The sequence below is a fragment of the Hoplias malabaricus genome, chromosome 7 (assembly GCF_029633855.1).
Source record: "Hoplias malabaricus isolate fHopMal1 chromosome 7, fHopMal1.hap1, whole genome shotgun sequence".
NCBI classification, from domain to species: domain Eukaryota; kingdom Metazoa; phylum Chordata; class Actinopteri; order Characiformes; family Erythrinidae; genus Hoplias; species Hoplias malabaricus.
In genome coordinates this window covers 15,638,962-15,655,401 of record NC_089806.1, presented here as the reverse complement: position 1 = coordinate 15,655,401, position 16,440 = coordinate 15,638,962, and the positions used below count along the sequence as shown (strand labels likewise).

The 16,440-nt window shown below is 41.1% G+C and overlaps 1 protein-coding gene across 6 annotated transcripts in view; it reads right to left on the bottom strand.

Moving 5' to 3' along the window:
- Positions 1 to 16,440, bottom strand: part of nhsl1b (NHS-like 1b) — a 113,923-nt gene that overhangs the window by 17,721 nt on the left and 79,762 nt on the right. For 5 of the 6 annotated variants that reach the window (XM_066676361.1, XM_066676363.1, XM_066676362.1 and 2 more), the window contains exon 2: positions 1,971 to 2,123. In XM_066676361.1, coding sequence (XP_066532458.1) covers positions 1,971 to 2,123 — 153 coding nt within the window. Of the gene's footprint in view, positions 1 to 1,970; positions 2,124 to 4,360; positions 4,462 to 16,440 lie in introns of those variants that run through there. The other variant, XM_066676366.1, reaches the window with a different exon arrangement.

Sequence of the window (16,440 nt, the reverse complement as noted above, 5' to 3'; positions counted from 1 at the left end):
TGATATGAGAGTATTAGTGAGTGTGTGTGTGTGTGTGTCTTTATTAAAGAATGAAAGCTACTAAAAGCACAGTCGTGTGTTGCCTGTAACAGCTTTAGGCTCCAGCTGATTCAATATTGGCAGCAGAAGTTATTGAGCATTTTCATCCATCCATATGAAACTGCACACTAACACATTTAACTCTTAACCACGAACCATATTAACTAGTCCACACATGACCTGAGAAAAAATAAACATATTAAAACATGTTCTTAATTCGTCTCTGTGAACCATCTCTCTATATTTATTACATTGCTCCTTATTGAGTGATAAAGCAATGCCAGTGTGAGCAATGATTTTCCCACGCACTGTTAAACTGTATTGCGTAAGTCCACAGATACATCAAGGGCACAGCGATGAGCTCCTAGATAAACATGTGACTGGGATGTTGGGACATGACCAAACCTCCCAATGATTTTTTTTTAATGATTTAACAAACCTTCACCCATCAGTCTCCTAATCTAAGCTTGTTAATTTATTTGTTTTCTACTTCCTTGAACGCACAGCTGGTGAAACTCTGTAAACATGCCTCAGGTGTGTGCATGCCCTCTGCTGTAGCGATTAAACAAAAGAGCTCCCGAAGAAGGGCAAGGGAGTGGAGTGACAAATCAGCAAGACGAGCAAGAAAAACAGGCCAGAGCAACACAGCCACAGGGAAGGTGTGGGAAACAGCACAGCAAATCTGTTTATGGATGTGGGTGCGTGCACTTGGTTTTGCAGTGGTCACGTTATATTTTGTCTCAGTTATTGAATTAAAAGGAAAAAGAAAACACCAAATACATATATTCTACTGCACACAAGACACACCCTGTGGGAAAACACAGCATGCAGCATTTTATATAAAAATACTTTGTGACTAAACACAAAGGATACTGTTAGAGAGCAGCTCATTCTCATATTAAAAAGCCCACATGTGCTTAGATCTTTTAATGTTTATAAATCCCATGAATGGAAATGTCTTATTACATGTAGGTTCTTGCATGGGTGTGTGTGTGGGTGTGTGTGTGTGTGGGTGTGTGTCTACTTTACCACCACAGTGACTTTTCATAAATCTTCAGAATAAAAGAGGACAACAGAAAGAACATCCAAAAGTGAAGAATGGAGGATGGGAGAGGGAAAAGAGGACTGTAATCTACTAGGAAATGTGATACATTAATTGTATAGAATTCCCTCTACGCAGTGGAGTCCCCTCCCTTTCTCAATACATACGAGTTTTTGTGTTCTTTCCCCTCGGCCCTCACCCTTCCCACTTTCTCCCACTCTCAACAGTATGTACGTGACAAACATGTATGTAAAGAATACTATTAAGAAGCATTTCCATGGTTTGTTTACACTGATCAAACAACATAAATTCTGTGGGAGTTTGCTCTTTCTCTGCCGTCCAGTTAATGCTTTCATTGCTTTAACTTGCCCTACACACCTGTTACTGTATAATTAAACAGCTGTGGTCTTATTGACCAGCTGCTCTCTAGTACTTCCAGGCTGTGATGGCTCAGGTTACATCAGAGCTGGATCTAGCTAAACTATAGTTGTTGATTTACAGCAGGCCCCGTATCCAATCAACAGTAGCGTAGCACCCTTCAACAGGTGTCCAGCATAAACAGAGCAGATTACACAAGACTGTGAGATTACCTGTTGAACTTTGGCCTGGAACACATGGAAATGCTGCTGTGTCCAGTATAGCTTAGTTAATCCTTCATCATGCAGTATAAGGGACATAGCAAACTGAAAATCAAACAACTCTTAACTACAAGTTAAATCAGTAATCCTGCTGTTTTCAGTATAGTTTTCAGTGTCTAGTTTTGATGTCCTCAGTAGAACCTCACACGTTCTAACTGCTTCAGATCCAGGTGATTTTCGTAAATATGTGAACTGTGGTAGGTCTGGCAGTGGATATGTGTGAATGAGTCTTTTATATTGAGTGTAGATACCTCTGAGAGCCGTTTTGAGGTTGACTTTAGCCTGTCGGTGCAGCTCCTCCACGCAGGCTGGTCTAGACCCAGGAAGGAACACATTCTCCTGCTGATGCCACGGTGCTGTATAGTGAACTGTCCACTTACTCTCCTCATCCAGATTAGACACAGCTGTAGAAAAACAAACAAACAAAACAAATCCTTTAGTTTCATCCAGCATCCAGTAAAAGTCAAGTGACCACCAACGTGTTTTTTCACTGAACCCACCCTGAGTTAAAGTCTACACCTTTTGAGCCCTGTCAGTTTCGAAAAGTCACTTTCCCTGTAACAACATGCCTTTTGAGGAGGGCCTGAAATACTTGTCCTGCGGAATCTTTGGGAAGAGGAGGAGTATGTGCAAACTCCAAATGGGCTGTTAAATGCTTCTTAGGGGCGAATGCTAAAGGAAAGACCCCTGGAGTTCATAGCATGACTCAAAATACCAGCACCGCCAAAAGGCCATTGGAACGACTCAGAGAGGAAGAAGCATGGAACCAGGTGTGAATAGAAGTCCGCTGGAGGCCACAGGTGTGACAGAGTCGTTGTCAAACTTCACAGCCATTGGCTGAGAGAGCTGCCAGACTTTTGGAGCAACAGGAGCTATGAAGTTGTTAACTGAGCTCACTCTTGAATACACAAAAATGTTGTTAATATGCGCACTACGTAAGTGGCCTATAAGCACCCATTCTTACTTCTGCTCCGTGGCTACTGTTAACTGTCCTCAATTACAATTTACAAGTCACTGTTTAGTGACCACAGCAGCCATCAGCTTAGGCCATGTGCCATCAAATACACAGTACAAAACAATAATCTTCAAACAGCTGCAACCTTCAAACGGCACAATTCCATTCAAACTCTTCAAAGTCATTCCATTAAAATACACACTGCTAAGAGCTGAGTACTGTCCAACTCAAATTTAAAATGTTTATTGGCTATTTGCTGAAATCCACTTTGTGGAGTTTCTATTTTATTTTAATACTGATAAGATAAATGGTCAATAAACCATTTGAAACCTTCACTTAAATTAAATGTGGATAATTTTATTGGTCCTGTGACTTTTCTACAAAGTTAATTTCTGCAAAGTCCACCCTGTCAAGTCAATATTTCGTGTCTAGGTCAGGGGCCACCACTTTTATTAAAAAATTAATAAATAAAGGCCAGTGTTGCTGAATGTTTTCATTCCAATCACAGGCTCAATATTCAGTAAATGAGCTCTCTGGTTTTTATAGCATGCCTGAGACTGGTACTATTGGGTTAAATAGTACCTGTGACAATGTATAAATCGGGAGTGTTTTATAGTCTTTCACACAGTGCACACACTCACATGTCCATGTTATTGACAGTGTGTGTATGTTTGTTAAACATCACCATCTACGTGTGTGTGAACATCTAAACAACACAAACAAGTGTGTGAGCAGCTGTTACTGTCACATCCCACAGCACATACTGGTAGATGCAGTCCAGACAGACACAGACAAGCACACACAGGCATAATGCACTTCTGCTCAAAAGCATAGTCAATACAACCTGTTCAGAGAAAGAGAAATGAAGTTTCAAAGAGAAGCGCACTCTTTTGATCTGCCCCAAAACTGAATATCAAAGGAGACACAGAGTGCAGATAGGCCTAGGCAGTGAATGTGTGTGTGTGTGTGTGTGTAGAGGGCATAGTCTCCACAGCTTTAAAAGAGAGCAACAAACAAAATCAGCATCTACTAAAACACACACACGCAATACTAAGCAAATATGTTCAAATGTACCAATCCCAACCAATGTCCCATTCCAACACTGCCCATGGAGCAAGCAAAATTAGCCTTTTCTACAGGGAAGCGTGATGGTGTCAGAAACATGTTGTTATTGACTGACATTCACTTCAGGGAAAATATTTCAGGTTTGACTGATGTTTCAGAGAGTTACCTGGTGATATATGATAACACACAGTGATAACAGTCTACAGAATCAGTGGATTTAACGCATAGTCTCACATCTCCCATCTACTTTTTCCATTTAAAAACCACTGAGGCTACAAATCTTAGACAGCACAAGCAAGGAGGCTACACCCTTGAGTGGTTTTGATCAATAGACGTTCCTGGTGAGACAGATACTTGAGACCACAATAAAGAGAAGAGACACAACTACTGTCTATAATTCAAATATCCAACACTGCTACGTACAGTGAAGATAGAGCTGATATTTGTGTAATACACACAACATGCAAACAGGCTACACTCAGTCACACAAAAGAATCCAGCTGCAAACAGGTTGCAATAAAGTGACACTGAGATAACTATGACAGAGCTGTAAATGCAATTTGCATAATTTAGCCAACAAACAAATAATAATAATAATAATATTAACTGTTGCATCCTTACCTTTCTTTTTGAAGTATTTAATTACAGACTTAAGTGAAGTCCCAATGAACACCATTATTCCAGTCAGTATGTGCACATGGGTAAATGCGTGTGTGTGTGTATCTGCTGTTGCTTCAAAGTGAAGCAGCTTCTCCCTTTCTCTCACACACAACTCTGCCTGTGGTTCTCTCCATCACTTCAGAATCCCCCCCCCTCAACACATCTAGCCCCTCCTACCAACACATGCACACACAACACACACACACTAAGCCCAACCCTGAGAAATACCCCCTTCTCTCTAAAACACACACACACAAACTCCCTGAGGGCTGGGGTACAGCCCCTCTGTTCATCTGGGCTTTAGTTACCAAGTAGCTCCTGTTTTCTGCTCTGTGTGTGTGTGTGTGTGTGTGTGTGTGTGTCTGATCGATGTACAATAATGCATCACTTTTTCTAAACAATATTAGCCTGTATATAGTACTACACATTCATCTCATGAAAGTTGTGTGTGTGTGTGTTTTGGCACATCAAGCTCCGTCTTCACTCAAGGACAGAAGGAGTGTTCTCCCACTGATAAGCCAGCTTGCTGTGTTAGCACACGGCCACTGAATCTGTGCCACCAGAATATAGATCACATACAATCTGTCTACAATCCCCACCTGCCCCACACACACACACACTACACTTGTTTTATACATTGTCAGGACACTGGGTCAGATATATGTCCACATTTCAAATCTTAAAAGAAATGATAAGGATCTGGGGGGGGAAACTAAACCGAGATAAATCCCTGTTTAATGCCAATATTCAAAGTGACTTTAAAGTGTGTGACACTGATCATGATATGGTCAATAAATAGTTTTTAAGTCTTATTCTTTCCATCAAAACTTGTCTTCAGACACTGGGGATTGACTCATCATAGTCTTTTACACAGAGTTGTGGAGTTCATGAAGCTTGAAGGTATGCTGTCACAATAATGTAATAATAATAATAATAATAATTATAATAGTAAATGTTATGTCCTTGTTCTGTGAAGCTTCCTTACTGAACATATAAGTTTTTTGGCAGTAATATTGTGTGTGTAAGCGTCTATACACCAGTATAGGAATGATATAAGATGTGTGTAAGTATCTGTATCTGAACATAAACATAGTAACAATAATAGTTTTTATATGTTTAGAATAATATAAATTACTGCAGTTTGTCTAGTTATGTCCAGAAAAACGCACACAAATTCACCCCATATAACACAAATATTGAGAGTGACCCTGATTCTTTTCAGTGTGACGGTCCGGCTGCTTGGGGGAGGGGAAGCAGTAGGATGTGAATGGCAGGAGGGGCTGAATGGGGGCCGAATGTAGAGCTGAATGGAGCCACAAATGATGGGTGAATTAAACCCAACACACACAGGGTACCCCTCCCCCAACCAATCAAACACAGACACACACAGAGCGTCTGCCTGTCTAGCTTTAGGGATCTTGGAGACTAGGCTTCCTCTCTTACTGTCGAGTAACAAGTTCATGAATGAGTTTAAATGTGAAGGAAAGCGTGTCACTGGGTGAAACTGACCGTGTGTGTGTTCCTCCTTTTATCCAGCGCCAAATTCACACAGAGCCGCTTTTCACTACTGAACATGTCCATGCTTTTTCCATTCACTCTCTCTCTCTCTCTCTCTCTCAAATGTGTGTTTCCTGCTGTCTGGCACGCGTACACTGTTAATGCTTTCTGATGCGGGGCACTGTAATTAACACGCTATTGTCCTCCACTCATCCTTTACTGTAGGATTAGGTGTGTCTCAGACATGATTAGACTGTGTGTGTGTGTGTGTGTGTGTGTGTGTATGCATGTATGTTTCTAAAACCACACACTTTAATCATATATTTAATATTTCTTCACACATGGCATGACTGTGATATTTTTACATCCATGGAGCATTTGTTAAATAATTACTGGTGACAGTTTTCAGTAGATCATATGACACCTACATAAGTGTTTCATGACACCTGTCAAACCTACATCAGTGTCTAAAAAGACTTCTGAGGCTTGTGAACTCTCACAGGCATCAACTGTTATAAAAATCCATATGGTTGAAACTGACAAAGCCAGCTTTTATGATAATGATTCTAGTTCAGTCAGTTGAAAGGCTTCCACCTCCATTAACCAGTGTCATTGTAGCTTTACAAACAATCATCTGAAATACTGCCCACACTCAACTTACAGATGTCTACGAAGAGAGTAGAGGCATCCACGTTAGAGTACTGAAACAAGCGGGTACCACCAGGTTCATCTGGCACCACTCACTGGTGTAGATCCTGGGCTCAATAAGCAGAATTATTCAAGTGTGATAAATTAATTTTGGAACTGGTCAATATCAATGTTAGCCTGGTCATTAAGCCACAGAAGGGAAGAATGAAATCTGAAGGTCTTTGAAGGTTCAGGGTTAAACAAACTACTGCACTCAGCTCAAGTGTGCAGAGCACAAGCATAACAGCATCCGAGACAAAAATGTAGCTTTCCCTGATCTCCTGCCTTTCTCTCTCCTCTTCTGATCCTCCACTTACCCCCCCCCCCCCTTCTCCCAGCCCAGCCTTGGCCTCTGATGACTATTAGAGTAATCTATATTGATTTCCTGTCTCTTTTTCTTTCTTTCCTCTTTTGTTCTTGGTCTACACTGACCTTAGTAGCACTGTTGTCTACTGAGAGGTTTTTCATGTCTGCAAATATTTGGGTGAGAGACAAGAAAAGGGTTGGCGAATTAGAGAAAGAACTGAGAGTGACCTTTTTTATTATTATTATTATTATTTTATTTATTTATTTTTAGAAAAAGAGAAATCGGCTAAACACACAGCAATAACGTGATAAATCAATAGCTATTTTAACTTGCTTCAGATGATTTATTCATTATGGCTATTGACTATGATTCACTTAATGTCAAAGCACAAATTGGAGGAATGTGGAAAAAAGCCCAAACTTTTTTTTCTGTTGAATTGAACCAAAGAAACAAACAAATCAAAACAAAACAAAACCCCAAATCGTCAACCTTTGTGGCTAACCTGATGAGACGCTTTATTTACTAGTGACCCTTAATTTCATTTCTCTTCATTTTATTTATTTACTTTTTTTTTAGACTCTTGGGCTTTTAGGACTTTTTCAAACCAATCACAGGCATCTGATCTGTCAATGAAACCATTCTATTTTATTTACTGTGCTGATTGTGCATGTGAAACTAGCAACATAGTCAGAAGCTACTGTCATCACTAAACAGCCGTGTAATCCATTAATGAACAACAAACAGTCAGGTTTGAACAGGAGAGGGCTGTCTTCAGGGGGAGTCCTAACGACTTCACCATAGAACTGCTTTCCCACGCAGCTCTGACACCAATTCACATGACTCTCACCAGCGACAGCTAAAGCAACACAGGCATACACACACACACACACACACACACACACACATACACACACACACACCCTATGCATGTCAGATACACGACTGAATATGCAGGGTCACTCTGGCTTAACCCCTCCCCTGGATCTCTTTTCTCTCGCCACCTTCTTTCATTCATTGCCTCTTTTCTTGAACTTCACTTCAATTCTGTCTTCACAATTGATCTGCTCTATTGTCAGACCTACAGCTAGCATTAGCCAATACAACAGAGAGAGAGAGAGAGAGAGAGAGAGAGAGAGAGAGAGAGAGACCCGTACTCTATTCCAGAGTAGTCTTGTGGATTCCTGATCATTTTCAACTAAATACAATGTTATTATATTTAAAGATTCAGTGTATTATTTTGGTCAAAAATGTTTCTGCTTACTCTGAAAAATGCCTTTCCAAATGGATTAAATTAATGTGACAAGGTTGTCTCTTATTGTGCACAGTAAGGGTGGGCAATGACCCTAAAACAATATCACAATATTTCAGGGTATTTTGGCGATAAGGATATTCTTAGCGATATGAAAAAACACTGAAAATACTTTTATTCATTTCAAGAACAGACTAGTTCAACAAAATAAACGTTCTATTAATATTAGTTCTTTCAAATTACCAATAGATTTAATTTCTTATTTAAATTGTAGTACAAATCTAACTATTTCAAACAGAAACAACAAATAAATGTGTAAACATTTGCTTATTTTGTAAACAACTGTAATTACCAAGGGTCTCACATTGTTTAAAAAAACTCAAATATACTTGTCTTTTGGAGCAATGTTTTGAACGCAGAGCAAATTTCCACCGAACCTGTCTGTGCCTAAATCACTAACGTAATGAATGTACGCCATATTACGTGTAACTGTATGACATCATTACATCTAAAATGAGCTCCTTGCTCAGCTCTATTCCAGGCCAAGAGTGAGTCCAACTCATTCACATCACCCCAAAAAGTCCATAACCTTTCATTCGAAAGTAACGTAGAAGGACCTTCACTGTGAATATAAACCTACAACACTGGACTGATTCTAATATATTTACATGCTGAGAGTTGCTGGCAGAAGAAGTGTGTTAGTGCTCTTTAGTACACAACAGGGTGAAGGAAGGAATGGAGCTTAAAATCCTTGAGCTGCTGAAGTGCTGAGTGGAGAAAGCAGGTGAACGCATGGGAACGCTTCTGAAGGAGCTGTGGCTACACACAAGTTGCGTTACAAGTTTCTTCAGCAGCATCTGCTTGTATTGTGAGCATGCATGTCTCTGTGTGTGTATGTGTGTGTGGACAAAAAAGGCGGGAATAAAAGGACTGGGCCTCTGTGTGAAGGCATTCCCATTGTGGAGAGAGTGGGCCCAAGAGCCCAAGAGCACACACAGCTCAGATGAATACGACCTGAATCAGACATACAAACACACACACACACACACACACACACACACACACACACACACAAAGGACGCAAAGGAATTGCAGTATAAACTCATAGACACACCATAAAAACATACAGACCACAAGAAAGAGGGAAAAGAAGAGTAATGTAGGAAAATAATAAATAAAAAGAAAGCAGTGGTGCAAAGCAGAATACAATTCTGACATTAAAAGACAGAAGGAGACAAAGAGATGAGAGGGGGAGGAAAAAACAACAAGAAAAACCAAAGTGACTTTGAAATGCAATCACTGTCTGCCACACCTCAGGGAGAAACAAAGAGAGGGAAAACCTTAATAGAGGCAGAAACGGAACCGAAGACAAAAGAACAGAGACAAGCTGAGTGCTGGAATTCTTAGCTGCCCAGAGCATTCAGCTTTTCTGCAGATACCATCAAACACACCGAGACAAGCATGCACACACACAGACACTCAGAAGGGCAGAGGTCAAACCATTTCCCCAACACCCAGGCCAGGCACTTCTTACGGTACCTTTGGGTGTCAGTATACGTGTGGGATATAATGAGTGAAGTTCAGTTCAATGCTGATAGATCTTCTGCAGGGGAGATGAGGAGCTCTGATCTGTATTACTCTTCTGGGCACCTTCGGCTCAAACTAAATCAATGCTCAAAACGAATCCATGGCCTATTGCTGTAGTGTTAAAATACACTGGATATATAAAAGTAACCCTTTATTTTTAGTGTATTCATACTCATTATAATGCACCCGCTGTGGGCACAGTTATTTTATTTATACGCACATTTTACAAACAAAGTTTATGTTCAGTGAAAAGCATGACATGACATGTGATGCTCTGGAGCAGCTGCACATGAGCCTAAGGTCACCATAAAGGTCACATAAAACGGCATATAAACCCCATGTCATTTGAGTGTAGGTGAGTACATACTAAGGCTGTTCCAAATACCATTTTTAGGAGCTGAGGAGCTTTGTGAATATTCGAATATTCGGTGTGTGTGTTGTGTTTATCGTTCAGAAAATCTGTGCCCGACGCCTGCTTTAAAATCCCGAGACTATGTTACAGCTACCGCGAACTCGCACATACACGGTGCGGCTAATTCGAGGTATAAAGCAGACAAAATTAGCTGTAGCTTCTCCACACTTTATTGTAAGTAGATTGTTGACTTCATTCTGGACTTTTATGTTGAGGCTGAATACCGGCGGAGTGATCGGAGAACAGATCATTTTTTTGTTTGTTTGTTTTTACACTATTGTAGAGCCTGAATACAGATTGAGGGGAGCATTGCCTTTATCGATAGCTACATTTATATATATAAAAAAAAACCCAATTTAAAATTAAAAACTGAATACCTACCCAATAAGTGAAGGGAATGGCGGACCGGCCGAATATTCGGGGCTAGCCCTAGTACATACATAATGTAAAGACTAATACACCATTCTCAGATGTCTACATTTGAGGACTAAAGTAGGCAAATCATAGACTCTAAAGAGAGATGGTTTTGATACTATTTTGGAATTTTAACACCCTTAAATTTCAGTGTTAACAACTTCAAATCTAAAAAGTCTATTACAATATTGTTACGCAACTTCCTACAGACATCTGCAACTGTGGGGTCTTCAGACACGCATTGGAATACACATATACAACACACACCCATACACTTTTCACAGCATGTGTAGAGCCATTGGAGCTGTGAGGGTGTAACTGAGTCATTCTGTTTGTAAGTCATTGACTGTTGTTTTCTCCCTTTGGGTCAGATTTGAAATTCAAAGACCCTCTGAATGTGCGATGTATCCCACTGATGGCTGAAACCCACTGATTTAATGTGGAAATGTATCCCACCGATGGGCAAACAAGGGAGACATCTTCAATGGCAATACACAAGCATACGACATCTTTGCCAATATAAATTTTTCTGGACTAACTGATTACTCCACCAAGAACTCCATCTAATCCAGCACACTGACTTCTTTAGGGTGCAATCACATTAAGCCTCTCAGTAGCTTTGAGACACTGACATGGCATTTGAAATGTATAAACACAGATGATCTTGCTCAACATCAAGACAGATAATGCATGTCTTGGCACATCTCTTATGTTGCCTTTAGATCTTCTGGCCTAGATTTCATAACCCTTGAGGGAAAGTCTCCTTCTCTGCTAGCCTTTATTATTAATGTGCTAATTAGTGTGAACAGCCCATCAACCAGAAACATGTGCATCAATTACCACAGACCCACAAAAGAGCCCCTTAATAACCACTTACCCATAAATAATACCGATTTCCATAGCCGTCAAACATGTATAAATAACTTTACAACAAAATGAACCATGCGTGGCGTGTCAACTCGTCAATAAGACACTTAAAATGATAGCTATGTTGATTACGGTTATATAAACATGCTCAGAGACCACCCAGAGAGCGTCTGAACTGCACTACAGTGATGAGAGACAGAGAGAGGTGAATTAGTCTAAGTGCCTTACTCGAGGGCACTCAGCCAAAAGGCACCTGGGACCTAAACTCTATAGTGAAAACCGCCAAGATGTGTGTGTGTTTTATTTATAAATTTATAGAAGCAATTTATTAATATTTTATAATTATAACTGGAGCTACATTCAAGAGTGGTCCAATGTGATCTTAGACCAGTGTTAAATGTGCAGCAGTGATTGGATGTGATTGAGACACAATAATCAAAAAGTGTGCTCATGTGTGCATTAAACGTATCAATCAATCAATCATTCCCCCTTCCTGCCGGATGCCCCTCAGACCTACAGTGTCTATAGAGCCCCACTGGCCATGGACCTCAGAGCTTGCGTCTATAATTATACAGTCCTCAGTCTGGTTTGTTCCATGCAGCAGATGTCATAGGCTTAGTGAGACTGGCACTAAACCAGAGCACAGTTTTTGAAATGTGACGTACTGCAGTACACCTGGTTCACAGAGAGGAACGGGTTATCATAAGCAAACACCAACATCAGAACATCAGACCATAGTCTAGGCCTTTCTTCTCACAGGAGGACGTAATACAAACAAGAGAAACTGTTCAAACAGTAGAAACAGTTTCATTAAAACGACTGGAGTTTTATTCATTCATTCATAGTCTGTAACCGCTTATCCAGTTCAGGGCCGCGGTGGGTCCAGAGCCTACCCAAAATCACTGGGCGGAAGGTGCGAACACAACCTGAAGGGGGCGCCAATCCGTCACACACCAAACTCCTCACAGACACCTGGGACTTGAACCCAAACCCCAGGTGACACTACATGTTGTGCCACCATGCCGTCCTGACTGGACTTTCCTCAGTAGACGTTCTAGTGTTTTACCTAGCACATAGTTGTACAGCTAAAGTCAGCAGTAGCAGCTATCGTGAAGTCTGGATTTTGTTCATGCATTAGTTAAATTTAGACCATATGTGTCTTGGCTGGTAATTATCTTAATATCATTTAGAAAAAAAAAACTGTTTAAATTAGATTTTTCAAGAACTACTCCATTAAAAGCTGCTCTTATTGTCTTCCTCTAATGTAATACACTTTCAGACATGGCCTACTGGAACGTTTTAGAGATTTCATGCCCAGCACACCATGAATCCACAGAGATATCTGAGCCCTGGTTGCTTTGGAGACGGGATGGCATGATGACAGGATGCTCCTTCGTGACCAGAATCATTGCTTCACTTGTTAACAGGTTTGTATGGTAGTGCTGAACAGACACACACCATTGCACACAGACACACGCGCTGTGTGTGTGTGTAAGGTGTATTCATGGTAAAGGCTCCTGCTGTGTCTACAGAGCCTCCCTAAGTGTGCAGGGCCTCTTCCCCACATATTAACAAGACTGGGGAAGCTGTGGATGAACTGCCATGCCAACACAGCTGCAAATGACAGCACCAAACATAATGCTGTATTAATGAGGAGCATGCTTTTTAAATCACCTCTCACATGTCACAGAGCTAATTAAACCCTGTCACTGTTAAACCACAGACAAATTTAATTTATTTATATTTTTTCAAGAATAATATGTACTTTTGCCCCCTCCAGGGTGCACCCAGTGATTCCGGATAGGCTCCGGACCCACCGCGACCCTGAACTGAACAAGAGGTTACAAATAATGAATGAATTGATTAATGATAAGTTTTTTTTTTAATATCATTCAAGCTACTATTTCCCCAGGGCCTCTTTGGAGAGCTGACTGTGAATGATGGCACCTTAAGGGATTCTTGGGCAACTAATTTTCTTAAGTGACTGAGACTTGTGCAAATGTGTGTTACAGAGGTGAGAACCTAGCCTCTCTTACTCATATGTTGAAATATGGATGAGGCTGAGAGGAGTCTTTTAAAAACACTCTTCTAATTATTTCACTCCACTGTAGTCATATAGTGAAGATAGGAAGATTGGGGTTGGGAGAGAGAGGGAGAGAGAGAGAGAGAGAGAGAGAGAGAGAGAGAGAGAGAGAGAAGGAAGCAAGCAAGGTCTGGTACATTTTGGACATTGTGCATCTGCTCCTAATTGCTCCCTAAGGAGCTGGATTAATTCATAGATCAACTGCAGCAAATAAATGCCTCCATCATTTTTCCATTACGTCTGTCATGCGCTCTGCATTTTCTAATAATGCTAAGACTCACAGAGGCCTCATAACACTAACGGCACTGAATCTGTGAATGAATTGAACAGTGAAAAGGTGCCGACGTATGATAATTCTGGGCAATATGAAAACACTGACTGCATCATATAAGACAATATAAGTATTTGAATTTAAATTTATAAAGTTTCTGAAGATTGACAACTCAATTATACAAGCGTGGATTTCATTGCTGTTTATCTGATCAGCAGTCAGTGTGAGAATGATGTTGCTACGTAAATATAGGGAATATATTGGGAGAATATTAGATTTAATCACAATAATTACAACGTTCATTCATTATCTGTAACCGCTTATCCAGCTCAGGGTCACGGTGGGTCCAGAGCCTACCTGGAATAATTGGGTGCAAGGCGGGAACACACCCTGGAGGGGGCGCCAGTCCTTCACAGGGCAACACACACACATTCACTTACACCTACACACACTTTAGAGTTGCCAATCCACGTACTAACATGTGTTTTTGGACTGTGGGAGGAAACCGGAGCACCCAGAGGAAACCCACGCGGACACAGGGAGAACACACCAACTCCTCACAGTCACCCGGAGCGAATCGAACCCACAACCTCCAGGCCCCTGGAGCTGTGTGACTGCAACACTACCTGCTGCACCACCGTGACACCCTATAATAACAACAAAATTCTTTAAATTCTTTAATCAAAATTACAAACTTTGTGCCAACCAATATGTTACGATATTAAATCATTCATTTTCTGCAAGTTCCTCATCCTGTTTAGGGTTGCAGTGGGGTGGCTGCAGTCCATCACACAACACCACACATGGCCTCAGAACAGACAGTGACCTGAGGCCAGGGTTGAACCCACAACCCCAGGACCCTGATGCTGTGTGGCATCAACACTTACTTGTTTCAACACTGTGCCGTCCTTGAGTTCATACATGTTTATGTTAATAAGGTAGTTTTACATTCTTGTGCTTACTAACGTATGTAATTCGAACTGGGAAGGACTAGCGCCACCTCCAGGGTGTGCTACTGCCTTGCGGCCTATTTTAATAACTACACATCTATTTGACCAGTTGCAGGCTCATGGTACAGACACAAGTCTCCCCTCTCTCCTGCTTCTCTGAGTACTGGCACCACCTAGTGACTAAAGTTGCAAACAAAGCCCACTGCTGTGCTCACGTTTAAATAAAGCAATAATTGGTTATAATATAATCTGTAAACACTGATGGTTTTATATGGAGTTAAAAGCGAATCTTGCTGTGTTTAGCTTCATTGCTGAAGTAAGTTTGTGAGGTGTTTGTGTGTCTGTAGCCCTGTGTGTGTAATCCTGATGTATTTCCACTGATGGGGTGAGTGGTCTGAAGTGGAGGTTGTCATGGTAATATTAGCCCATTAGCACAGTAGAATTATAAGTAGCACTTAAAAATCCACCATCCTCCTCCATTTTGGTCTGCAGCCCACACCCTCGGCCTTGACCATGTTTACTTCTCCTTCTTTCTTAAACTATTTTTCTCTCTTCCCTTACCCTCTTTACAGCATCAATACACCCTTCAGTCGCAGCCCTGCATTCTCTCCTCATCCCTCTTTGAGCCCTTTCTTTTTAATAAGTCTCTTAGGGCTGTGAGCTGTAGAGGATGAAGTAAGGCCTAATGCAGCTGAGGATAAATCATTCATTCCCTGGCTTATTATATCACACCAGCTCTTCGTGTATCACATGACCTAGTCCAGAAGAGACTTTCACCCCCGTCATTCCTACAATGAGTTACCACTATACAGTGTGTATGAGTCTAGGTCCATGTCCTATGTAACTGGTACTTTAGAGTGGGTAAATATGCTACTAAAACTACCTTTTTTAGATTGTTTAGAGACACTAAATGAATGAACACTGGAAGCAAGGGCTTCATATTAATGAGATCAGTTCAGACAAGAATAAACAACATAAAAAGGAGAAATAACTGCAAGCTTCTTTCTGTGCCTCAAATAAAGCCAACTGCCTGTGACAAGTGTGTAAAGCCAGTAAACAGGAGCCCTCTATAAGTGGCCTCTACTTTACAATGTAAATTAGCCCTGGTCTATATTAATTCACTTAAAGCCTCTCCAGATTCCAGAGAAAGTAGCCTGCCGTGGCCATTTAACCCATTCTGACCTCTGGTCTAATGGCATTTGGGGGTGTGCTTAGAGGAAGTTGGAGTGGAGAAAGCCGATCAATCATACACATCGTGCCTATCAGAAGCACGCTTGACATCCGATATCTCCACAATAATGGTGTCCGATAACCCAGCACTGAATCGAGAAACGGCAAGCCATCTAACAGCAAGAACTGTGCCTAGTTTCACCGGCAATAGACATCCGAGAACACTGCAGGGCTGGGTTTTAAGGTGAAGATATTAACCTGACACCAACAGACTACAGAGGCATGTAACATCAGGTACACGATGCAACAAAATCTAGGTTTCCTCACCCCTGCTTTAAAGACTAGCTGAGCTCTAACAAGCTCTAAACGCTGTGATGTTTTCCCTCATATATGACTGGCCAGCAGAGGGCAGTGAAGTGCTGCACTATTTAAACATCAATCATTCATTCATTAATGCAGGAACACACACTGGATAAGGCACCAGTCGATCACACGGCATCACACACACCCACACACACTTGGAGAAAACACCAAACTTCTCACAGAC